This window comes from Elephas maximus, chromosome 13 (genome assembly GCF_024166365.1).
Source record: "Elephas maximus indicus isolate mEleMax1 chromosome 13, mEleMax1 primary haplotype, whole genome shotgun sequence".
Taxonomy (NCBI): Eukaryota; Metazoa; Chordata; class Mammalia; order Proboscidea; family Elephantidae; genus Elephas; species Elephas maximus.
The window spans coordinates 76,424,562-76,449,916 of record NC_064831.1 but is presented as its reverse complement, the minus strand read 5'-3'; the positions used below and the strand labels follow the sequence as shown (position 1 = coordinate 76,449,916).

The 25,355-nt window shown below is 38.4% G+C and overlaps 1 protein-coding gene across 4 annotated transcripts in view; it reads left to right on the top strand.

Annotated features, from left to right (window-relative positions):
- FANCI (FA complementation group I) overlaps positions 1 to 25,355 on the top strand; it is a 95,931-nt gene that overhangs the window by 27,624 nt on the left and 42,952 nt on the right. For all 4 annotated transcript variants that reach the window (XM_049905459.1, XM_049905458.1, XM_049905461.1 and 1 more), the window contains exons 4-12: positions 11,519 to 11,649; positions 12,069 to 12,225; positions 12,304 to 12,361; positions 14,470 to 14,511; positions 14,920 to 15,043; positions 15,483 to 15,568; positions 18,006 to 18,132; positions 21,806 to 21,895; positions 22,568 to 22,704. In XM_049905459.1, coding sequence (XP_049761416.1) covers positions 11,519 to 11,649; positions 12,069 to 12,225; positions 12,304 to 12,361; positions 14,470 to 14,511; positions 14,920 to 15,043; positions 15,483 to 15,568; positions 18,006 to 18,132; positions 21,806 to 21,895; positions 22,568 to 22,704 — 952 coding nt within the window. The remainder of the gene's footprint in view (positions 1 to 11,518; positions 11,650 to 12,068; positions 12,226 to 12,303; positions 12,362 to 14,469; positions 14,512 to 14,919; positions 15,044 to 15,482; positions 15,569 to 18,005; positions 18,133 to 21,805; positions 21,896 to 22,567; positions 22,705 to 25,355) is intronic.

Sequence of the window (25,355 nt, the reverse complement as noted above, 5' to 3'; positions counted from 1 at the left end):
TTCCAGCCTCAGTCAGACCATTAAGTCTGGTCTTTTTATGAGAATTTGGGGTCTGCATCCCACTGTTCTCCTTCTCCCTCTGGGGTTCTATGTTGTGTTCCCTGTCAGGGCAGTCATCGGTTATAGCCAGGCACCATCTAGTTCTTCTGGTCTCAGGATGATGTAGTCTCTGGTTCATGTGGCCCTTTCTGTCTCTTGGGCCCGTAATCGCCTTGTGTCCTTGGTGTTCTTCATTCTCCTTTGATCCAGGTGGGTTGAGACCAATTGATGCATCTTATTAGATGGCTGCTTGCTAGCGTTTAAGACCCCAGACGCCACTCTTCAAAGTGGGATGCAGAGTGTTTTCTTAATAGATTTTATTATGCCAATTGACTTAGATGTCCCCTGAAATCATAGTTCCCAAGCCCCTGACCCTGCTTCACTGGCCTTCGAAGGATTCAGTTTATTCAGGAAACTTCTTTGCTTTTGGTTTAGTCCAGTTGTGCTGACCTCCCTTGTGTTGTGTTGTCTTTCCCTTCACCTAAAGTAGTTCTAATCCACCATCTAATTAGTGAATACCCCTCTCCCACCCTCCCTCCTCTCGTAACCACAAAAGAATGTTTTCTTCTCAGTTTAAACTGTTTCTCAAGTTCTTATAATAGTGGTCTTATACAATATTTGTCCTTTTGCAACTGACTAATTTCACTCAGCGTAATGCCTTCCAGGTTCCTCCATGTTATGAAACGTTTCACAGATTCCTCACTGTTCTTTATTGATGCGTAGTATTCCATTGTGTGAATATACCATAATTTATTTATCCATTCATCCGTTGATGGGCACCTTGGTTGCTTCCATCTTTTTGCTATTGTAAGCAGTGCTGCAGTAAACATGGGTGTGCATATGTATGTTCGTGTAAAGGCTCTTATTTCTCTAGGATATATTCAGAGGAGTGGGATTGCTGGATCGTATGGTAGTTCTATTTCTAGCTTTTTAAGGAAGCACCAAATCGATTTCCAAAGTGCTTGTACCATTTGACATTCCCACCAGCAGTGTATAAGTGTTCCAATCTCTCCACAGCCTCTCCAACATTTATTATTTTGTGTGTTTTGGATTAATGCCAGCCTCGTTGGAGTGAGATGAAATCTCATTGTAGTTTTGATCTGCATTTCTCTAATGGCTAATGATGGTGACCATTTCCTCATGTCTCTGTTAGCTACCTGAATGTCTTCTTTATTGAAGTGTCTATTCATCTCTTTTGCCCATTTTTTATTTGGGTTATTTGTATTTTTGTAGTTGAGTTTTTGCAGTATCATGTAGATTTTAGAGATCAGGTGCTGATCAGAAATGTCATAGCTAAAAACTTTTTCCCAGTCTGTAGGTAGTCTTTTTACTCTTTTGGTGAAGTCTTTGGATGCGCATAGGTGTTTGATTTTTAGGAGCTCCCAGTTATCTAGTTTTTCTTCTGCATTCTTAATAATGTTTTGTATACTGTTTATGCCATGTATTAGGGCTCCTAACGTTGTCCCTATTTTTTCTTCCTTGACCCTTATCGTTTTAGATTTTATATTTAGGTCTTTGATCCATTTTGAGTTAGTTTTTGTGCATGGGGCGAGGTATCGGTCCTTTTTCATTTTTTTGCAGATGGATATCCGGTTATGCCAGCACCATTTGTTAAAAAGACTTATCTTTTCCCCATTTAACTGTTTTGGGGCCTTTGTCAAATATCAACTGCTCATATGTGGATGAATTTATGTCTGGGTTCTCAATTCTGTTCCATTGGTCTATGTATCTGTTGTTGTACCAGTACCAGGCTGTTTTGACTACAGTAGTGGAATAATATGTTCTAAAATAAGGTAGTGTGAGGCCTCCTACTTTGTTCTTCTTTTTCTGTAATGCTTTACTTATTCAGGGCCTCTTTCCCTTCCATATGAAGTTGGTGATTTGTTTCTCATCTCATTAAAGAATGTCGTTGGGATTTGGATCAGAATTGCATTAAATGTATAGATCGCTTTTGGTAGAATAGACATTTTTATAATGTTAAGTTTTCCTATGAGTAAGGTATGTTTTTCCACTTATATAAGACTCTTTTGGTTTCTTGCAGAAGTGTACTGTAGTTTTCTTTGTATAAGTCTTTTACATCTGTGGTAAGATTTATTCCTAAGTATTTTATCTTCTTGGGGGCTACTGTAAATGGCATTGATTTGGTGATTTCCTCTTCGATGTTCTTTTTGTTGGTGTAGAGGAATTCAACTGATTTTTGTATGTTCATCTTGTATCGTGATACCCTGCTGAACTTTTCTATTAGTTTCAGTAGTTTTCTGGAGGATTCCTTAGGGTTTTCTGTGTATAAGATCATGTCATCTGCAAATAGAGATAATTTTACTTCTTCGTTGCCAATCTGGATGCCCTTTATTTCTTTATCTAGCCTAATTGCTCTGGCTAGGACTTCCAGCACAATGTTGAATGAGAGTGGTGATAAAGGGCATCCTTGTCTGGTTCCCGATCTCAATGGGAATGCTTTCAGACTCTCTCCATTTAGGGTGATGTTGGCTGTTGGCTTTAATAAATGCCCTCTATTATGTTGAGGAATTTTCCTTCTATTCCTGTTTTGCTGAGAGTTTTTATCATGAATGGGTGTTGAACTTTGTCAAATGCCTTTTCTGCATCAATTGATAAAATCTTGTGATTCTTGTCTTTTGTTTTATTTATGTGGTGGGGTACATTAATTGTTTTTCTAATGTTGAACCATCCCTGCATACCTGGTATGAATCCCACTTGGTCATGGTGAATTATTTTTTTGATATGTTGTTGAATTCTATTGGCTAGAATTTGTTGAGGATATTTGCATGTAAGTTCATGAGGGATATGGGTCTGTGATTTTCTTTTCTTGTGGTGTCTTTACCTGGTTTTGGTATCGGGGATATGGTGGCTTCGTAGAATAAGTTTGGTAGTATTCCGTCCTTTTCTGTGCTCTGAAATACCTTTAGTAGTAGTGGTGTTAACTCTTCCCTGAAAGTTTGGTAGAGCTCTGTGGTGAAGCCTTCCGGACCAGGGCTTTTTTTTGTTGGGAGTTTTTGATTACCTTTTAATCTCTTTTTTTGTTATGGGTCTATTTAGTTGTTCTACCTCTGTTTGTGTTAGTTTAGGTAGGTAGTGTGTTTCTAGGAATTCATCCATTTCTTCTAGATTTTCAAATTTGTTAGAGTACAATTTTTCATAGCAATCTGATATGATTCTTTTAATTTCAGTTGGGTCTGTTGTAATATCGCCCATCTCATTTCTTATTCAGGTTATTTGCTTCCTCTCTTGTTTTTCTTTTGTCAGTTTGGCCAGTGGTTTATCAATTTTGTTGATTTTTTTAAAAAACCAGGTTTTGGTCTTGTTAATTCTTACAATTGTTTTTCTGTTTTCTATTTCATTTAGTTCAGGTCTAATTTTTATTATTTGTTTTCTTCTGGTGCCTGTGGGTTTCTTTTGTTGCTCTCTTTCTATTTGTTCAAGTTGTAGGGATAATTCTTTGATTTTGGCCCTTTCTTTTTGGATGTCTGCATTTATTGATATAAATTGGCCTTTGAGTACCGCTTTTGCTGTGTCCCAGAGGTTCTGATACGAAGTGTTTTCATTCTCATTGGATTCTCTGAATTTCTTTATTCCATCATTAATGTCTTCTATAATCCAGCCTTTTTTGAGCAGGGTATTATTCAGCTTCCAAGTGTTTGATTTCTTTTCCCTGTTTTTCCTGTTATTGATTTCCACTTTTATGGCCTTATGGTCAGAGAAGATGCTTTGTAATATTTCAATGTTTCAGATTTTGCTAAGGCTTGCTTTATGACCTAATATGTGGTCTGTTCTAGAGAATGTTCCATGTGCACTAGAAAAGAAAGTATACTTGGTTGCTGTTGGGTGGAGTGTTCTGTATATGTCTACGAGGTCAAGTTGGTTGACTGTGGCATTTAGATCTTATGTGTCTTTATTGAGCTTCTTTCTGGATGTCCTGTCCTTCCATGAAAGTGGTGTGTTGAAGTCTCCTACTATTATTGTGGAGCTGTCTATCTCACTTTTCAATGCTGATAGAGTTTGTTTTATGTATCTTGCAGCCCTGTCTTTGGGTGCATAAATATTTAATATGGTTATATCTTCTTGGTGTACTGTCCCTTTAATCATTATATAGTGTCCTTCCTTATCCTTTCTGATGGATTTAACTTTAAAGTCTATTTTGTCAGAAATTAATATTGCCACTCCTGCTCTTTTTTGCTTGTTGTTTGCTTGATATATTTTTTCCATCCTTTGAGTTTTTGTTTGTTTGTGTCTCTAAGTCTAAGGTGTGTTTCTTTTAGGCAGCATATAGACGGATCTTGTTTTTTTAATCCATTCTGCCACTCTCTGTCTCTTTATTGGTGCATTTAGTCCATTTACATTCAGGGTAATTGTGGATAGGTATGAATTTAGTGCTATCATTTTGATGTCTTTTTTTGTGTGTTGTTGGCAGTTTCTTTTTCCCACTTAATTTTATGTGCTGAGTGGATTATATATTGTCCTTTCCTCATATTTGTTGTTGATTTTGTTTCTGTTGAGTCTCTATTTTTTTTTCTTGTATTTTATTTTGATGAGTAGGATAGTTTGTCTCCTTTGTGGTTACCTTATTATTTACCCCTATTTTTCTAAATTTAAAACTAACTTTTATTTCCTTGTATTGCTGTATCTTCCTCTTCATATGGAAGGTGTATGATTACATTTCTTAGTCCCTCTTTATTATTCTAATGTTGTCTTCTTTTATATAATAACATTGCTGTTACCCTGTTTTGAGCTTTTTTTAAAATAATCTTGCTTTGTTTTTTTGGATTTCCCTGTCTGGGTTGAGTTCTGGTTGCTCTGCCCAGTGCTCTACTCTTGGGTTGATACCTGATATTATTGATTTTCTAACCAAAGAACTCCCTTTAGTATTTCTTGTAGTTTTGGTTTGGTTTTTACGAATTCCCTAAACATGTGTTCATCTGGAAATGTCTTAATTTCACCTTCATATTTAAGAGACAGTTTTGCTTCATACATGATTCTTGGCAGGCAGTTTTTTTCCTTCAGTTTTTTAAATATGTCATCCCATTCCCTTCTTGCCTGCATAGTTTCTGCCGAGTAGTCCGAGCTTATTCTTATTGGCTCTACTTTGTAGGTGACTTTTCATTTATCCCTCGCTGCTCTCTTTATCTTTGGTTTTGGCATGTTTGATTATAATACGTCTTGGTGACTTTCTTTTAAGATCTACCTTATGTGGAGTTCGATGAGCATCTTGGATAGATATCTTCTCATCTTTCATGACACCAGGGAAGTTTTCTGCCAACATCTTCAACAATTCTCTCTGTATTTTCTGTTATCCCTCCCTGTTCTGGTACTCCAATCACTCATAGGTTATTTCTCTTGATAGAGTCCCACATGATTCTTAAGGTTTCTTCATTTTTTTTAATTCTTTTCTCTGATTTTTCTTCAAGTATATTAGTGCCAAGTGATTTATTTTCGAGTTGAGAAATTCTAGCTTCCACTTGCTCAGTTCTGCTCCTCTGACTTTCTATTTTGTCTAATTCTGTAATTTTATTGTTAATCTTCTGAATTTCTGATTGCTGTCTATGGATTTTTCCAGCTTATTAAACTTTTCATTAGGTTCCTGAATAGTCTTTCTAATTTCTTCAGTTTCTTAATATGTGTGTTCCTTGGCTTGTTCTGTGTATTGTCTCATTTCCTTCCTGATGTCTTGAAGGGATCTGTATGTTAAACTTTTGTATTCTGCATCTGGTAATTCCAGGAATGCACTTTCATCTAGAAGATCCCTGGATTCTTTGTTTTGAGAGCCTGTTGAGGTGATCATTGTCTGTTTGTTTATGTGACTCAGTACTGACTGTTGTCTCCGAGCCATCTATAAGTTATTGTATTAGTTTATGCTTGCTTACTGTGTCGTAGCTTCTTTCTTTGTTTTGGTTTGGTATACCCCATGGGTTGCTTGAATGAGCTAGCTTGATTATTTTCGCCTTTGGAGCTCTGATGTCCTGTCCCCAGATGGCTAGAGCTGTTATCAGGTATATCAGTCTAGGAGCCCATTCAGTTTTCTTGTATGAACTCAGCTCATGTTTCCAGGTGGCTGATCATCAAGTGTGTGGTACAGGCTCTGTCCTGTAGTCTTAGAGGAGTAGGGGTGATTGGCATATATACCGGTATCTGATCGCAGCAGAGGGTTATGCTCTGAACAAGGCAGGGGACTGAGAACCAATCCCCAAATGTCTCTGAGGAAAGCTCGTCCCTGTTCCCTAGGGCGTGCAGGTGGGTGGGTTCTGCAGATGGACTATGGGCACCCAAAGTTTTTGGTTGTAAGGACTGGGAGATACTAGTTATCTTTGCACCCCTGTCGTGGGTGGCTGGGTGACCTGAGTGGAGCTACCAGTCCTTAGGTCCCTGATGTGGGTAGGTGAGGACCTTGTTTAATAGGCAAAGCAATGTCAAACATCAAACACCCACCTCTCCACTGCACAACTGAAATGGTTGGAGTCTGCCAACAAGGGCCTGTTCTCCCGAAATAGGCCCACACAGGTCCATGCAGAAGGGAAAGGTGCTCAAAGTCCACGGACGGTTTATGCCTGGACAGGAGCTGCTTCTGTCCTGAGCTCCCACGGTAAAAGGAGCTAGCAAATTATCTTTTCCCCCAAATGCAAGTTTTTTCTCTCCCCAAGGCCAAGAGGATGGCTCTAGGTGCTCAACAGTGCCTATTTCAGGCCCAGGGAATTCGGCCGCTGAAGCCGGTTTGTGGGTAGGGGGGGCGCATGAAAATATACACAAGCACTTAGCTTTTTCCGTGAGCGCCCTTCTCCTCAGGTTCCAGCGGTGTGAGTAGGCTGTGTGGCTGGCTTCTGCTGGAGGAGACTGCGGCCGAATGCTAGTACCAGCCCGCCGCCGCAGCCACTCCAGGAATGGTGCCTGAGGCCTCCTCGCGATTCAGGTCCGGTAACTCCTTTCAGCTTCTGAACGGTCTCTTCCTCCCCCGCCCTTCAGTTCGTTTTCTGAGATTGCCTTTGAAGGTCAGGGCTCCCAGCTTGTCACAAATATACTTGTTGCACTTGTTTTTTCAGGTCTTTGTTGTAAAGAGGGCTCGCCGGAAGCGTCTTGTCTATTCCGCCATCTTGGCTCCGACTCCTGTAACTGCTTTGAAGTGTACAATTCAGTGACATTAATTACATTCACCATGTTGTGCCATCATCACCATTATCTATTTTCAAATTTTTTTCATCTCCCTAAACAGAAACTCAGTACCCTTTAAGCATTAACTCCCCATTTTTCTTTCTCTCCAGTTCCTGATAATCACAAATAGACTTTTCTTTCTATGTATTTGCCTATGCCAGATATTTTATGTAAGTGAAATCATACTATGTTTGTCTTCTTGTGTTTGACCAGTTGCACACATCATGTTTTCAAGATTCATCCGTGTTGTAGCATGTATAACTTCATTTTTCTTAATAGTTGAATAATATTCCATTGTATTGACATGTCAAATTTTATTTACTCATTCAGTTGTTACTGGTCACTTGGGTTGTTGCCACCTTTTGGGTATTGTGAATAGTGCTGCAGTGAACACTGGTGTATGGGTATCTATTTAAGTCCCTACTTTCAAGTCTTTTTGGGCATATACTTAGGAGTGGAATTGCTGGGTCATATGTTAGTTCTAGGAGCCCTGGTAACACAGTGGTTAAGAGCTGTGGCTGCTAACCAAAAGGTTAGCAGTTTGACTCCACCAGCCACTCCTTGGAAACCCTATGGGGCAGTTCTGCTTTGTCCTGTAGGGTTGCTATGAGTTGGAATAGACTTGACAGTAGTGGTTTTTTTTTTGGTTTTGGAATGTTAGTTCTATGTTTCACTCTTTGAGGAGCCACGAAATGTTTTCTACAGTAGCTACACCATTTTACATTCCTACAGCAATAGATGAGTGTTCTCATTTTTTCATATGCTCATCAACACTTGTTATTTTCTGTTGTTTTTTTTTTTTTTGGTAATAGTCATCCTAGTAGGTGTGAAGTAGTATCTTACTGTGATTTTGATTTGCATTGTTCTAACGACATTGAGTATCTTTCATGTACTTATACCCGTTTGTGTGACTTTGGAGGAAGGGCTATCCAAGTCCTTTGTCCATTTTTTTAATTGCGTTGTCTGTCTTGTTGTTGATTTGTAAAAGTTGTTTATATTTTCTAGATACTAGACCCATATTCAATATATGCTCATCAAATATTTTCTTCTATTCTGTAGGTTATCACTTTCTTGGTAAAGTCCTTTGATGGACAGAAGTTTTTAATTTTGATGAAATTCAGTTTATTTGTTTTTAGTTTTGTTGCTCATGCTTTTCCTATCTAAGAACCCATTACCAAAAATTAAGTGCCAAAATTTACCACTGTGTCACTTTCTGAGAGTTTTGTGGTTTTAGCTCTTATATTTAGGTCATTGATCTGTTTTGAGTTAATTTTCGTACATGGTGTGATGTATCAGTCCAACTTCATTCTTTTGCACATGGAGATCCAGTTGTCCCAGTGCCATTTATTGAAGAGATTATTCTATTTGTATATTTTTAATAATTTCTCTTTATTTGGTGAGACATCAATCTCATGCTTTCCTTTAGTTCATCAGACATGGTGCTCTTTTGTTCTTTGAACGTATTTAAAATAGCCAATTTAATGTCCTTCTTTAGTGCGCCAATGTCTGGGCTTCCTCAGGAACAGTTTCTATTGACTGCTTTTTTTTTTTTTTTTTTCTATGTGTGAGCTGTAGTCTTGTTTCTACAGATCTTGTGATTTTCTTAAATATTGGACATTTTAAATGATATAATGTTGTAACTCTGGAAATTAGATCTCTCTCATGGTTTGTTGTTATTATTCCGTTGTTATTGCTGTTGGTTTTTGTGGTGATAGTCCTAAACTAATTTTGTAAAGTCTATTGTTTTGTTGCATGTGGCCACTGATTCTCTACTTAGATTAGTGATCAGCTAATAATTGGACAGAGAGTTCCTTAAATGCCTGGAACTAATAAGCTTCCCAGCATTTGCTAAGGGGCTCTTGTGTGTTGGGGACTCTTTTAGTTGTCTAGTGCTGCTGTACAGAAATACCACAAGTGAATGGCTTTAACAAACAAATGTATTCTCTCACAGTTTAGAAGGCTAGAAGTCCGAATTCAGGGTGCTAGCTGTAGGGAAGGGCTTTCTTTCTCTGTCACTGCTGGAGGAAGGTTCTTGTCTCCTTTCAACATCTGTGAGCCTGGTGTTCCTTGGAAATCTGTGTGTATCTTGGCATCAACCCTTCCCTGGGTCTAGGAGGTTTTCAGCACAGGGACCCCAGGTTTAAAGGACACCCTCTACTCCTGGCTCTTCTTTCTTGGTGGTAGTAGGTCCCTCTCTTCTCCTTTCTCCTTTTATCTCTTACAAGATAAAAGGTATGATTCAAACAAAGGTATGACTTGAATAAGGGTGGGAACTTAAGATATACCTCATCCTAATCCCACCTCATAGAGGTTCCAGGATTTATAGCACGTAATTACATCAGATCACAAAATGGAGGATGACTACATCATTGCATAACCACCAACGTATATCATTACATAACTGCCAAATCAGTGAGAATCATGACCTAACCAAGTTGACACATATTTTAAAAATTCAGCCCGTAACAGGGACACAACTTTAGTACTCCGGCACAGTTTACAATTCTGCTTTAGCCTTCGCTTCCTGCTGATGCAGTTTTAAGGTCAACCCAAGGTGAAAGCTTAGAGTCTTCTCAGTTCTTTCCTGGGCACACACAGGCCTAAGTGTGTACGTGGCTTTCTAGATTACCAGGAGTAAGTTGGAGCTTTTCAAAGTCCCCTATGCACATATTCCCCAGTTTTTCCTTTTAAGTTTTTTGGTTTAGTCTGTTGTTTGCCCCGTTGTTTATTGCCACCTCAGGCAGCTGCAGTATTAATCATTTGCAGCTGATTCTTTAGACAACTGCCGCTGGGGAAAAGGATATTAGCATTGGCCAAGTTCTGAGTGATGACAAATAGAAACAAGCCTTACAAGTGAGTTTCAAGGGAACAGCCAGACAGGTCAAATAATGACAGCTACCTGAGAATTGTACTTTGGAGGAGCTCCAATCCTATTTTATTCCCTGCAAAGGCTCCTAGGCTTCTGGTTTTCAGTGTGATTGTAGGGCTACTGATTTTCAAGACTACCGCTGGGGTGTAGAGAAAGGTTAGACTAGCGCAAGTTAAAATCCCCCGAAGCTCACTGTTCTTAACCAAGATTCATTTGTTTTAGTTGTTTATTTCTTTTTTGAAAAAAACTCCCTGGATTGTTGCAAGTTTTTAGTTAATTTCCAGAGTTATGAAAAAGTTGATTTTGACTATTTTTACCATTTTTCTCATCGCCTTTATAGAGGAGAGGGTTTTCGGAGGTCCTCACTCTGCAATTCATGCTGACTTCACTCAGTGATGACATTTTGAAATGACTGTATGTTAAAGAAATTTAATTTGGGTTGTTGTTGTGTGCCATCAAGTCAATTTTGACTCAGCAACCCCATGTGACAGAGTAGAGCTGCCCTATAGGGTTTTCTTGTCTGTGATCTTTATGGAAACAGATTGCCAGGCCTTTTGCCCGCAGAGCCGCTGAGTGGGTTCAAATTGCCAACCTTTTGGTCAGCAGCCAGACGCTTAACCATTTGTGCCACCAGGCTTTTCCTCCTCTTGCACTATGTAATTCTTAAAACAAAGTAATGAATTAGGAGTAAAAAGAAAACATTTCGGTGCCTTTACTCTCACTAAATTAGGTACTTTTTCAAAGCGCGTAGACACTGCTGTGATAAATAACTATAAAAAAACCAAACTCACTTTGAGTCCATGCCGGCTCATAGTGATCCTGTAGGGCAGAATAGAACTGCCCCATAGGGTTTCCAAGGCTGTAAATCTTTATGGAAGCGATTGCCACATCTTTCTCCTGCAGAGCAGCTGGTGGGTTAGAACTGCTGACCTTTCGGTTAGCAGCCGAGTGCTTTAACCACTGTGCCACCAGGGCTCCTTGATAAACACTATAAACTAAATCAAATACAAACCCGTTGCCGTTGAGTCAATTCTGACTTGTAGCAACCCTACAGAACAGAGTAGAACTGCCCCACAGGGTTTCCAAGAAGCGCCTGGTGGATTTGAACTGCTGACCTTTTGGTTAGCAGCTTTAGCACTTAACCACTTCGCCACCACTATAGTAATTAGTAATTTGAGAATTCTGTTTCTATATTATCCAGATCCCTGGTGCTGCAGTGGTTAAGAGCTACAGCTGCTAACCAAAAGGTCAGCAGTTTGAATCCACTAGCTGCCCCTTGGAAACCCTGTGAGGCAGTTTTACTCTGTCCTGTAGAGTCGCTATGAGTCGATATTGACTCGACGGCAATGGGTTTGGTTTCTATATTAAACTACAAACGTATTTGTTTTTCCTAATTGCCCTTCAACCTTATAAGACTTCTTTTTTTCTGTACCACCTGTTTAAAACAATAAGGTTCCCCCTGCTCTGAGGAAGCTGGAGCCCTTAGGAGACATAAGATATACACATTTTGTATCCAGTTGGTGGAATCAGGGGATTTGCAGAAAGAAGTAGCATCTGAGATCATAGGATTACTGATGCTGGAGGTAAGATAGAAGAGAAAAATTTGGGAAAGTGGATTTTTGGGGTTTATAATTTGTTGAGGAAAGGAAAACTTACCTGTGCAAAGCCTAGTATAGTTTGAGTAAGAACTATTATTTAAAAACAAAAACTTGATGGATGGACCATAAACCACCTAGATGTTACATTAGGTTTCTGGTATCATGGACATAAATCTCTTTGAAGAGTTGGCATATTTGAAAACATTAAGAAACCAGTGGAGGCTTATGACCTTTAAGTCCTTTACAGTTTGAGTATGTACCAGCAGAATGATTCCATGAGTCCCTTAAAGGACCAGTTCTGGGTTTCAACATTAATTCTGTTAATTCAGGAAGAGAGCTTATTTCTTGGGAAGAGATATCAAATGTCTGGATTTCTGCTTAACATTTTTTCCATGAACTTTCAGGCTCACAATTTTCCGGGACCATTTTTGGTTGAATTAGTCAATGAGTTTATTGATGCTGTCAGAGAGGGCAGCCTAGTGAATGGAAAATCTTTGGAGTTGTTACCCATTATTCTCACTGCCCTTGCTGCCAAAAAGGAAAATCTGACTGATGGGAAAGGTAATTTTCTTATAATTTTCAGATACTTTCACTATTCACTTAATCAAATTTATTTCTCAGTTTATTTTGCATTTTTAGGTGAACTGAGTGGGGAAGAATATAAGAAGCAGTTGATTAACACCCTCTGTTCTGGCAGGTGAGTCTTTCTCATTCACGTATAGAGCTTTCTCAGGACCACAAGTGGCCAAAGACAGAGCTACCATTTATTTCAGGAATTTATATCTGTGAAATTTTTTCAGTCTGTTTTATTGTTTGTAATGTGCCACTATAAGACCATTTAATCTGTGATGAATTTTGAGGGATACCCTGGTGGCGTGGTGGTTAAGAGCTTTGACTGCTAACCAAAAGGCTGGCAGTTGGAATCCACCAGGTGCTCCTTGGAAACTCTATGGGGCAGTTCCGCTCTGTCGTATAGGGGTACTATGAATTGGAATTGACTCGACGGCAAGGTTTTTTTTTTTTTTTTTTTTTTAATTTTTGAGAAAGAGGGTATTTACTATATTCTGTGATCTAAGACATAGAGTTTCTGTTTACCTGACTCTGTCCATCTTAACAAAGCAATTTAGTCCTTTAAGCATTATTTGGAGTCCCAATATCCTTAATTTTCCAGGTCAGGAAAGTCACCCTTTTATATGTATGCATATCTATCTCTCTACCTCTCCCTCTCTCTGGATATGCATATATATTTTTTTAACTGGAGTGGTGTGGTGGTAGATATGCAAGTGGTTTTGGTATCCTTTAACCAATAATTGTATTTCTGGGAATCTACCCTAAGAAAAACATACATGAACATGTTCCACCCAGAAATTTGTAAGCAACTTAAGCATATAATGATAAACGCAAAACCAAACCCACTGCCGTCTAGTCGATTCCGCCTCGTAGTGACCCTATAGGACAGAGTAGAACTGCCCTATAGAGTTTCCAAGGAGCGCCTGGCAGATTTGAACTGCCAGCCTCTTGGTTAGCAGCTGTAGCACTTAACCACTATGCAACCAGGGTTTCCCATATAATGATAGAAACATGTAAATTATAGTATATAAGCTATGTAAGTTAAGGTAGAGCCACTCCATGAAATTTGTAGCCATTAAAAATGAAAAGCATTAAGACATACATAGATGAAATATCCTTATTATATAGTCAGTGAAATAGAGAATACTGAATTATAAAATTCTTTTTTAACTTAGTATTCCTATTTCACTGCCTATATAATGAGAATGTTTCATCTTCCATATATGTCTTCATACATATCATTTTTAAGGTTACACTTGGGTATATTTCAAAGAATACTCAAGATTATCTAAACCAGAGATTACCTCTGTTTATGGTTTTGAGATTTCTCCCATCAGTAATTTTAGGAAAAAAAAAAAAATTTTTTTTTTTATCAGCATGTGTATATTTATCCATTTATTTGTTTTTAATTACACAAAAGGGTTTATTCAGTATTCAATACACATTGCAGTGTACTTTCTATTTTTTATTTAACACATCCGTTCATACCTGTTGGCATCAAGTTGATTCCAACTCATAGTGACTCTATAGGAAAGAGTAGAACTGCCCCATAGGGTTTCCAAAGCTCTAATCTTTATGCAGGCAAACTGCTACATCTTTTTCCCGTGAATTGACTGGTGGGTTCAAACCGCTGACCTTTCGGTTAGCGGCTGAGCACTTAAACCACTGCACCACCAGGGCTCCTTCATCTGTTCATATCAGCATATAAAACTCTACATCATTCTTTTTAATGCTTCTGTAGTAGACTGTTGTATTACTTGGCTAATCTTCAGTTGTTGGATTCTTTGGTTGTTTCCAATTCTTGCTATTACAAAAAATGTTGTAGTGAACATCCTTACATATCTAGATCCTTGTACAAACACGTACATGGGGTCTGTTTCTAGTAGTGAGTTGGGCGGGTCTGTGGTTATGTACATTTTTAAAGTTGATAGATATTGCCAGCTTGTCTCTCCAGAAGGGTTAGCCCAGTGTGCAGTCCCTGCGGTAGTATGTGAAGGGTATTTGTTTCCCCACAATTTCACCAGCATTGGGTATCATCAGACTGTTTTATTTTGCCAGTCTGATAGGTAAAAACTGCTATTTTTTTTGTTTGTTTTAAATGCCAATCCTTTTATTTTATTTCCTACTGATGCAAAATCAGTAGCCTATATTTTTAAATTTATTAAAATTTGATTTATTTTTAAACAAATGAAAATGAAATAAACTTCCATATTTTTTGTCATTTTCTTTAACCAGATGGGATCAGCAATATGTGATCCAGCTCACGTCCATGTTCAAGTAAGCATCATTATTCCTTTTACTGTTTATATCCTGCTTTGCGAACTTGCCTGTTCAAAATTGAAACATAGCAAGCTCAGCCCCACACTTCCATAAGTAAGAGTATTGCTGCCTTGTTCTGCTACAGGCTTTCCCCCCCTTTTTGGCTTTAGTTATTTAAAGTGTAACTTTATGGTTTGTTTCCATCGTCACTTTCTTGAGGTAAGGTTATTTGTCCCCTTAAAGGGCCTTTGTTAGAAATCAAAAGGGACAGTTTTCATATGCTAGTATCTCCTTTATTCATTGCTCCCAAATTTTATTTCTGTAAAAAATTTTAATGAAATATTAACCATTGTGAATCCCAAGTTATATTTCTAAAAACAGGACAATTACGCTCTGACTATAGCCTTTATAATCTTTGGTCCGCAGGGATGTCCCTCTGTCTGCAGAAGAGGTGGAATTTGTGACGGAGAAAGTGTTGAAGATGTTCCCCAAATTGAACCTTCAAGAAATACCACCTTTGGTCTACCAGCTTCTGATTCTGTCCTCAAAGGTATAAATAGAAAATTATTTCTCTTTAATTGTAGAGGAATGACCAGTTAGGGCCTTTCAGCTTATTCATACCCTTGGTTTACATACTAGGGTATAGGTGCTTTATAGATGGATAGTAAGATGATCTAGTGAAAAGGTCATGCTCCTCAGCCAAGGAAAATAAACATTTTCTCTTGTGCTACCACGTCTTCTTCTGGTAGCAAAAGGGATAAAGATCTCAGAAAAGGTGGAATGTAGGCCCTTTGAAGTCTGACACGAAGATTTTTAAACCCCAGTTTGAACATGAAAGCATTCTGTACATTCTTAGTGTGACTCTAGGCGATAGTTGTTTATCTATTTAAATTTGTACTTGAGAATCTTTTAAGCTGAAAGTACTTTAAATTCTATTTGGTTATCTTGCCGTTCTTGGAGAGACTTTACCTATTTTGTATTTTTTTCAGGGAAGCAGAAAGAGGGTTTTGGAAGGAATCATAGCCTTCTTCAACGAGCTAGATAAACAGCACAATGAAGAACAGAGTGGTGATGAGTGAGTAATAGAGTGTAAAAATAAAGATGACCTTTACAAATTCATCTTATCATTGCATGTTTTAGTTATTTTGTTGTTATCTTCCTTTTCACCTCCTACCTTCATTTCAGCACAGAACTCCCTACTTATTTCCTAACTACTCAGGTATAAAGTTAACAGTATAACCTCTTCAGCTCTTTTATCTGCCCCTTTCTGGGTATATAACAATAACTGTTCCGGAAATTGCAAGCTAAAAAGCTGTTTATTAAGTGTCTATTCTGTACCAAAATTACGGTGTTGGCAAAGGTTATTGAATATACCATGGACTGCCAGAAGAATGAACAAATCAGCCTTGGAAGAAGTACAGCCAGAACACTCATTAGAAACAAGGATAGTGAGACTCTATCTCACATACTTTGGACATGTTATCAGGAGGGACCAGTTCCTGGAGAAGGACATCGTGCTTGGTAGAGGGTCAGCGAAAAAGAGGAAGACCCTCAACGAGATGGATTGACACAGTGGCTGCAACAATGGGCTCAAGCATAACAACGATTATGAGGGTGGCACAGGACAGGGCAGTGTTTCGTTCTGTCACACATGGGGTCACTGTGAGTCCGAATTGACTTGACGGCGCCTAACAACAACAGCTCTCTGCCAGGAACTATTTGGCCTTGAGGAAACAGTGATGAACCGGTCAGACAAGGTCCCTGCTCTCATGGAGCTTAAATTAGTGAGAAGACCAAACCAAAAACCAAACCCACTGCCGTCGAGTCGATTCCAACTCATAGCGACCCTATAGGACAGAGTAGAACTGCCCCATAGAGTGTCCAAGGAGCTCCTGGCAGATTCGAACTGCTGTCTCTTGGTTAGCAGCTGTAGCGCTTAACCACTACACCACCAGGGTTTTCTTAGTGAGAAGAGAACAGAAAAATAAAGAAATAACAAAGTATTACAGCGGAAGGTGCTATGCAAATAATTTAAATGGATTATGTGGTAGTGACAGCATAGTTACTTTAGATTGAGTGATCAGGGGAAACCGCTCTGAGAAGATGCTATTTTAACTGAGATGAGGATGAAAAGAAAGAGCCACAATACATAGATGAGAGGTCATTCCAGGTTAGGGAACAGTATAAAGGCAGGACACAAGTACGACATGTCTGAGAAAGGAAGAAGACTGTAGCTGGAGTGTAGTAGGAGAGAGTATGGTAGTCCAAGACAAAAACAGACATGTATGTAGGGCTAGATCACCTAGGACTTTATAAATGAGGTTAAAGATATGGAAAGCTAATGGCAGTCTGTAAACAATCTTGTGAAACCTGATTGATGTGTAAAGGTTATTTTGCCTGTTGTATGGCCAATGAATTGGGAGGGGGAAGCAAGAGTAGGAGAGGGAGACCAGTTACAAGGATATTCTAATAATCCAAGTTATAGGTGATGCTGACTTGGATTAGGGTGGCAGTAGGAAAATGAAGAGAAGTGGGTAATCTGGAATATCTTTCGGAGATAGAGACAACAGGATCTGCTGACAGAGTGGAAATGGTGGGGGTGGGCTAGTAAAAGCAAGCATTTGTAGTAGTGTTTACTTGTGCCAGGTGCTATTCTAAGCACTTTAAACCTCAGAGCAACCCTATTTTATCTGTATGTATGGGTAAGGGAACCGAGGCACAGAGAGGTTAAGGACTCTCCCAAGGTTGTACAGCCAGTCTGAATCCAGGGAATCCAGGCCATTTGACTGCAGAAGCTATTAACCCTGGTGAAACCTACTGCGTCTACTCTAGAATGGCTCCTACTTACTTGGCTTGAGCAGTTAAGAAGGTGGTCCCGTATAATGAGGTAGGAAAGACTGAGAGAGTAGCAGATTTTGGGGGGAAATAATAAGCTCAATTTTGAGCACGTTAAGTTTGAGATGTATGTTGACATCCCATATGGAGGTGTTGAGCAGGCAATCTGTAATTGTGATTGGATGGGGACACCAGGGAGGAGTGTGGAGAGAAGAGAAAGGCGCCAAAGAGCGAGTTCAGAGGCATTCCACATTTAAAGGTTGAGCAGTGGAAGAGGACAAGCCATTAGGAAAAACCGAGAAGAGGCCAGTGACACCCCTGGGAGCCCAAAGAAGAAAGTATTTCAAGAAAGAAGTGGTCATCTCTGTTGAATCTGCTGAGACATTAATTAAAATGGGCCTTGATTATTGGTTTTGGCAACATAGAGGTTGACCCTTACAAGAACAGTCTTAGTGACTTGGGAGTTAGGGAGGGACGGAGCCTGATTGAATTGGATTGGACTGGGAAGAGAGTATGAGGTAAAGTAGTGAAAATAATGACTATAGAATATCTCCTTGCTGCCTGCCTTCAATGGTTATGTGAGTTCAGCCTGACTTGGTCTATTTGTTCACCTGAGCACCCTCACTGTTGTCTCTTGACCAAAACTACAGCGCATATTTTTCTGTTGAATTGTTTAGGCTATTGGATCTTCTTACCGTACCATCAGGTGAACTTCGTCATGTGGAAGGCACCATTATTCTACATATTGTGTTTGCCATCAAATTGGACCGGGACTTAGGCAGAGAACTCCTGAAACACTTAAAGGTAGCACTAAGCTCTTAAGGTCATCCAGCATCTTTTTGTGAAACATGGGAATGTTGGACTTCTATATGCCAGTTAATGACAAGAGGGGGACTGTTCAACAGGAAACTTCAAAATCGAATCTTATCTGTCACTATTTTACGTAGCCTTGAACCTTGACCTCTACTTTCCCATTTACGAATTGAGGATATTGCTTATTTCTAATAGTATGTCATGGGGTTTTGTGAAGCTAAGTCATTCATCATTGAACATTTGTGAGGTCGTTAAATAAAAATCAGAAGTATTTTGAACACTTTTAAAGAAAAGTAGTGTACAGATAAAGGACCTGTTTTTTCCCCTAACTTCTTATTTAGAAATTTTAAATCACAGAAAAGTTAAAATACAAGCACAGTGAATACTTGTATACCCCTCACCTAGATTCATGAATTATTAACACTTTGCTACATTTATTTATCTCACTTTCTCTCTCACATACACGTTTTTTCACCTGCCCTTTTTCTTCCCTGAAAGTTGCAGAAATCATGACATTTCAACTCCTGAATGTCGACATGCATCTCCTAAAAATAAGGATGTATTACCATAATACCTTTATCATCCTTAGGAAAATTAATAATTCCACAATACTACCTAATTTATAGTCCATACTCAAATCTCCCCAGTTGTCCCCAAAATGTCTTTTATTGCTGTTTTTTCTCCTGGTCCAGGATCTAATCAGACTTCATGCATTACATTTGGTTATTATCTCTCACTAGTATCTTTTAATTGGTTTTTTTTAATTGAATTTTTTGAAGGGTCCAGGCAAGTTGTCTTGTGAAACGTCCCATACCCTTGGATTTGTCCGATTGTTTCCTCGTGATTAGATTCAGGTTAAACCTTTCTGGCATGTTACTTGATAAGTGATGGGTACTTTCTAACATAGAGGTCGGCAAACTTTCTGTAAAGGGCCAGATACTAAATATTTTAGACTTTGCAGATCATACAGTCTGTCACAAGAACTCAACTCTACGGTTGTGGCAAGAGAACAGCCACAGACAGGATGTAAACAGATGAGCGTAGCTGTGTTCCAATAAGAGTCTATTTGTGGTGCAAACTGTTAATGTGCTCGGCAGGTAACCAGAAGGTTGGAGGTTAGAGTCCACCCAGAAGTGCCTTGGAAGAAAGGCCTGGTGATCCACATCTAAAAAATCAGCTATCAATAACCCTGTGGAGCGCAGTTCTACTCTGACACACATGGGGTGCCCATGAGTCAGAACCAGCTGTAACTGGTTTGGTATTCCAGTAAAACTATGTTTATAATCATTGAGATTTGAATTTTATGTAGTTTTCATGGGTTGCGAAGTATTTTTATTTCAATTTTTTTCCCAACAACTTAAAAATGTGGAAACTAGGCAATGGGCTGGATTTGGAGCGTGGACTATAATAGTTTGCCAAGTCCTGTTCTAGTGCATTACACCAGGAGGAGCATAATATCAGGCTACCCTATACTTCCATTGATTTGTAAAGATGTTTGTAAATAATTAGAAAATAATCCATGGGATCATAATTTGAGGTCACGTGGGAGTCCTTTTCCCCAGCAGCCTTTCACTCAGTGGTTTTCCCCATCTGTTAATGATTCTTGCCTAAATCAGTAATTATGATCAGAGTTGCAAAATGATAGGATTAAAATTATAGTTTTTAAATTCTATCATTTCTTCTACATTTATCTGGAATTCTCTAAAAAGTGCTCCCCTTCCCTCTATTTTTTTGAATATCATTATATACCCATGGACCCCCTTCTCCCCCCACCCATGTGGACCTTTATGAATTCAATGTACTTATTATTTATTACTGTCATTATTTGTTTTGAGGCTCAAAGTGACCCCAATTTGGCCAGTTGTATCCTTCAAGTTGGCTTGTGTGTCCTTTTGGCTGACACAATTTGTCTCTGAGCACATTCGTGGCAGAAGCTGTCTGAGACCTCGTACTCTCCTTGTCCCATCCTGGGAACAGCCATTTCTCCAAGGAGCCCTGGTCCCTTTTGTGGGAAAGATCATGATCTGGGAGCTCCTCTGTCTTCTGTGTTTCTGTTCATTCTTCTTTTTCCTTAGGTTCCTAGTAACTATTTTATTGGTCTTTTCAGAGAATCAACTTTGAATTTTTTGATCCACGCTAATATTTTGTTTCTGTTTGTTGGTTTCCTTTTTCATTAATTTTTAAATTTTATATTTATTTACTTGTTACTCTGGCGTCATTTCCTCTAGACCTCAAGGACATATGTTACAATTTACATACCAAAAACTTCACCCATTCTAAGTGTACAAGTCGGTGATTTTTCATATGTTTTACCTAGTTGTGCAGCCATCACCACGATCAAGTTTTACAACATCTTCTTCGCCCTGTAGCATCCTTCTTGCCCTTTTACTGTTAAACTCTATTCCCACCCCACGCCCAAACAATCACTCATCTGTTTTCTGTGCATAGATTTACCTTTTCTAGACATTTTATATAAGTGAAATTGTATGATATATGGTCTTTTGTATATGGCTTCTCTCACTTAGCATAATGTTTTTGAGAAATTCAGCTATGTTGTAGCATGTAGTATTTCATTCTTTTTTATTGTTCAGTAGTAGCTATTGTATGGATCCATCAATTTTATTTGAGTATTCATCAGTTAATGGATAGTTGTTTCTACTTTTTGGCTATTACCATGCAGGTCTTTGTATGGACATATGTTTCTCATTTCTCTTGGTTAGATACCTACAGTGGAATTGCTGGGCCATGTGTAAATTTCTGTTTAAGTTTTGAAGAAACTGCCAAACTTTTCCAAAGTGGCTATGTCATTTTACACTTCCACCAGCAATGGATGAGAGTTCCTGTTTCTCCACATCCTTGTTCGCATTTGCTATCGTCTGTCTTTTTTATTATAAACCATTCTAACCCAAGCCCATTGCCACTGAGTCGATTCTGACTCATGGTGACCCTGTAGAACAAAGTAGAACCGCCCTGTAGTGTTTCCAAGGGTATAATCTTTATGGAAGCAGACTACCACGTCGTTCTCCTGTGAAGCAGCTGGTGGGTTCAAACCACCAACCTTTCGGTCAGCAGCTGAGCACCTAACCCCTGTGCCACCAGGGCTCCTTATATCCATTCTATTGAGTGTGAAATAGTACCTCATTGAGGTTTTAATTTGCATTCCTCTAACGACTAATGGTAATTGAATATCTTTTTATGTGCTTATTATTATTTGACTCTCTTCTTTGATGAAATGATCTATTCAAATCTTTTGCCCATTTTTTGATTGTGTTGTTTGTCTTATTGAATTGACTTGTCAGAATTTTTTTGTATATTCTGGCACGTCATTTATTAGGTATGTAATTAGCAAATAAATATTTTTTCCCAGTCTGTGGATTGTTAATTTTTTTAATAGTATCTTTTGAAGCACAAGTTTTCAATTTTGATGAGGTTCAATTTATCGATTTTTTTTCCTTTTATATATTATGCTTTTGATGTTATATCTAAGAAATCTTTGCCTAACCCATGGTCTTGAAGGTTTTCTACTGTATTTTCTTCTGAAAGTTTTATAATTTTAGCTCTTACATTTAGGTCTCTTATCCATTCTCCAGGACCTATTTTTCAGTAGGCTATATTATACTTTTAAGATGTAAGTAATGACTCTTTTCTGTTTTATCTACTCTAGACAGGGCAGCAAGATCCCAATAAGAACTTATGTCCCTTCACCATTGCCCTCCTGCTCTCTGTAACAAGAATACGAAGATTTGAGGAACAGGTATTTATTAAGGACTTTTTGGTTCCTTCTGTAGTTGGTAAAAAGGAGTTCAAGAACCTCTTTCTGTTATTATCCTTTCCTAAACAACTCTACCCCGTCCTGTCAGCAGCAAGTTCTTCTGTAAACATATAGCCGCACACTCTTCCCTGGGGGCTGCTGGAAGACTTCTTCAGGTACTTGGTTTATGCCTCCATTTCCTACTCCCTGTAAGCCGGCTATGTGGTGGCGATAAGTGCTTAAAGCACGTCACGCAGCCAAAGTAGCAAGAACGGGAAGTTCAGCTGTCTCTTCACCAGCAGATAACAAAGTTTAGCTGGATAAAACTGCAACAGTGTTACTATATTTAGCTGTCTAAAAAATACGTCCCCTGAGCAAGTTGAAATTAATTAATGAGAATAAGTTAGTGGCAAGGATGAAAATATAAAAATCTTTGCCCTTTTTTCTCATGTGTTTCCTGGTTGTGGGTTGTTTTCTCTTTTAAAGAAGGCTTGTCTTCAGCACAACTTTTAAGTTCCCATTGAAAGTCATAATTTTAGAAACATACTTATTTAGTGAAACAGTTGTCATAGGAATATGAGTGAGTGGCAGTAAGTGGGAACAGTTATAGGATTAAAATACAATAGCATGAGCTATCATTTTTGCTTCATTCTACTATTTCTCTAATTATCGTAGGTGTTTGACCTCTTAAAGACTTCAGTTGTGAAGAGCTTTAAGGATCTTCACCTGCTCCAAGGCTCAAAATTTCTTCAGAATCTAGTCTCTCATAAATCTTGTGTTTCAGCCATGATCCTGGAAGTGGTAAAGAATAGGTGAGTTGGTGAACCATACCCCTGTAGATTTGTAAGGTATTTACTGTTAGAAAATGCAGTGGGGTACCAGATTTACGGCCTGTTCTGGATTGAATTATGTCCCCCACAAATGTGTTGTAAATCCTAACCTCTGTGCCTGCGGTTATAATCCCATTTGTGAATGGGTTGTCTTTGTTATGTTAACGAGGCGGGATTAGTATAGTATCTTGAGTCAGTCTCTTTTGAGATATGAAAGAGATTAGGACAAACAAGCAAGCTGAGATGAGGGAAGAGAGATGCCAAGTCACGTGAAGATTGCCCAGGAGCAGAAGCTCAGAAGAGACAAGGACCTTCCTCCAGAGCCAACAGAGTAAAAAATCCTTCCTCTAGAGCCAGCACTCTGACTTTGGACTTCTAGCCTCCTGACTGTGAGAAAGTAAATTTCTGTTTGTTAAAGCCTTCTACTTGTGGTATTTCTGTTATAGAAGCACTGAGTAACTAAGACATGGCCCATCTGAGAAAATTGATGACTACAGATTTTGGCTTCACTTATCAAGGTTTAATCCCTTAAAACTTTACAAGCAAGCTTTTCTTGTGTGGAAAGATCCTTGAATCTTAGGGCCTGATTTCTCAGCCACCTCCATGACAAGAATACAAAACCGAAGTAGGTACCTTTGCTCCTCCCATGATATGACAACTCTTTATTGGCCCAAGTAATTGGCATTGTTTAGGTGAGTAAAAGACATTAAGGGTTTTGTATACTTTAACTACTGGAGTTTGAGGCTGATGTTGGAATTGAACTATTTAGTCAGCAGTTATAGTCAAATACTCCTAATGGTTATATTTTAGACAAATCCAGTTATAACCACTTGGAAAAAACTGATAACCATCCTGTATAATTATAATTACAGGATACACATTAGCTGTTGTAACAATCTTTACTCTGTCATGTTTTGTCTGTGGACTAAATATATTTTAATGTATTGTAATTTAAGTCATAAATTAAGATGGGCCTCATTTCAGATCTGGGCATTCTGGTAAGATTTGAATTTACATGAGTTTAGCACATATGGCAAATTTGAAACTAGAACTGATTATTTCTGGGTTTCTTACCCTTTGATTGGCTTTGAAAGCCCCTTATCTTCTCTGTATCTGGTTAATCTTTTTTCCTAAGAGTTCTTAAAGGGAATAAGGGACTGTTGAGGCTGCTGAATTAGGGAGACGAGGACAAAATGCACAAATATTGGCAAGAACCACACTAAATAAGCACTTCAACAGTAGTGCTTGTGGCCTAAGCCTAAGCAAAAAGGCAGACCATGGGCTCATGGGCATCATGAACAATACTGTATTTTTCCATGGTGTGCTGCATTCAGCTATACTGATGTACTTTCTGTTTACCTACAGGTGCTTGGTAGGACAAAGCATTAATGTACTCAGAAAAATACCACCCATGAACCAGTGCAGCTTCCAAGCTACAGTAACTTCATATATGAGCTTTTTCATGTTATGCATAGACATAAAAAAAAAAAAGACATATGCCCTCCAAAATGAGAACCTTGGCACACACTTTAGTTTTCTTCTTTCTTGCCTCCTTCTGTGATAAGAATGTTATTAATAGACAACACTTATTTAGACTTCATAATAAGTTATGCTGATTTCTTTGCTCACCTCTATCTTTTGAACCCCATGTTTTTCTCTTGGAAATACGCCACAAATTAATAATGTTATATTTTTTTCAGTAGTTCTTTCTGATGTGGTTTGTGGCTAGTAAACTTTCTGAGTCTTTGATATCCACAAATGTCTTTAGTTTGCCCTTCTACCTGAATAATAGTTTGACTGGATTATGAAATTTTAAGTTCATAATCGTTTTTTCTTGTCATTTTTTCCCCCACTGTCTTTTGCATCTAGAATTGTTGATAAGAATTTGATGGTTCTCTGATTCTTTGCATTGTTGTAGATGATCTGTTACTTTATCCTGGAAGCTTTCTAAGATTTTCATTTTATCCTTGGTGTTCTGAAATTTAACACAGTTCATAAAAATTTTTTTTTTATAGTTATGTAAATTCTTCTTGCATTCATCCAGTCTGGCACTTGGTAGGCCCTTTCACTGCAAGAATTCATGTCTTTCCTAAGTTCTGAAATGTCTTTCTTCCGTTGATTTCTTTGAATAATCCCTCCCTTTTTTCTTTCTGTTCTTCCTTATTAGATGTTGTGTTTTTTGATCTGTATGCCGTGTCTTAATTTTTCTTTGAAGCTTTTTATATTTTTGCCTTTTTGTGAAAAGTTCTATGCAAATCCCTTAACTCTTTCAAATTTTTCATTTACTCTCCAGCTGTGTTCATTTTGTTCTTAACACTGATCCACTGTTTTTCATTTCAGCAATCAGGTTTTTCATTTCTAAAATTTCCAATTGTTCTTTTATAACAACAACAAAAAAAATGTGTTTTTGTTTCATGCTATATATCTTCTCTTATCCCTCTGAGGTTATTCATTGTTGTTGTTAGGTGCTGTCGAGTCAGTTCCAACTCATAGCTACCCTACATACCACAGAATGAAACCTTGCCCGGTCCTGCACTGTCCTTACAATGGTTGAGTCCACTGTTGCAGGTACTGTGTCAGTCTGTCTCCTTGAGAGTTTTGCTCTTTTTCGCTGACCCTCTACTTTACCAAGC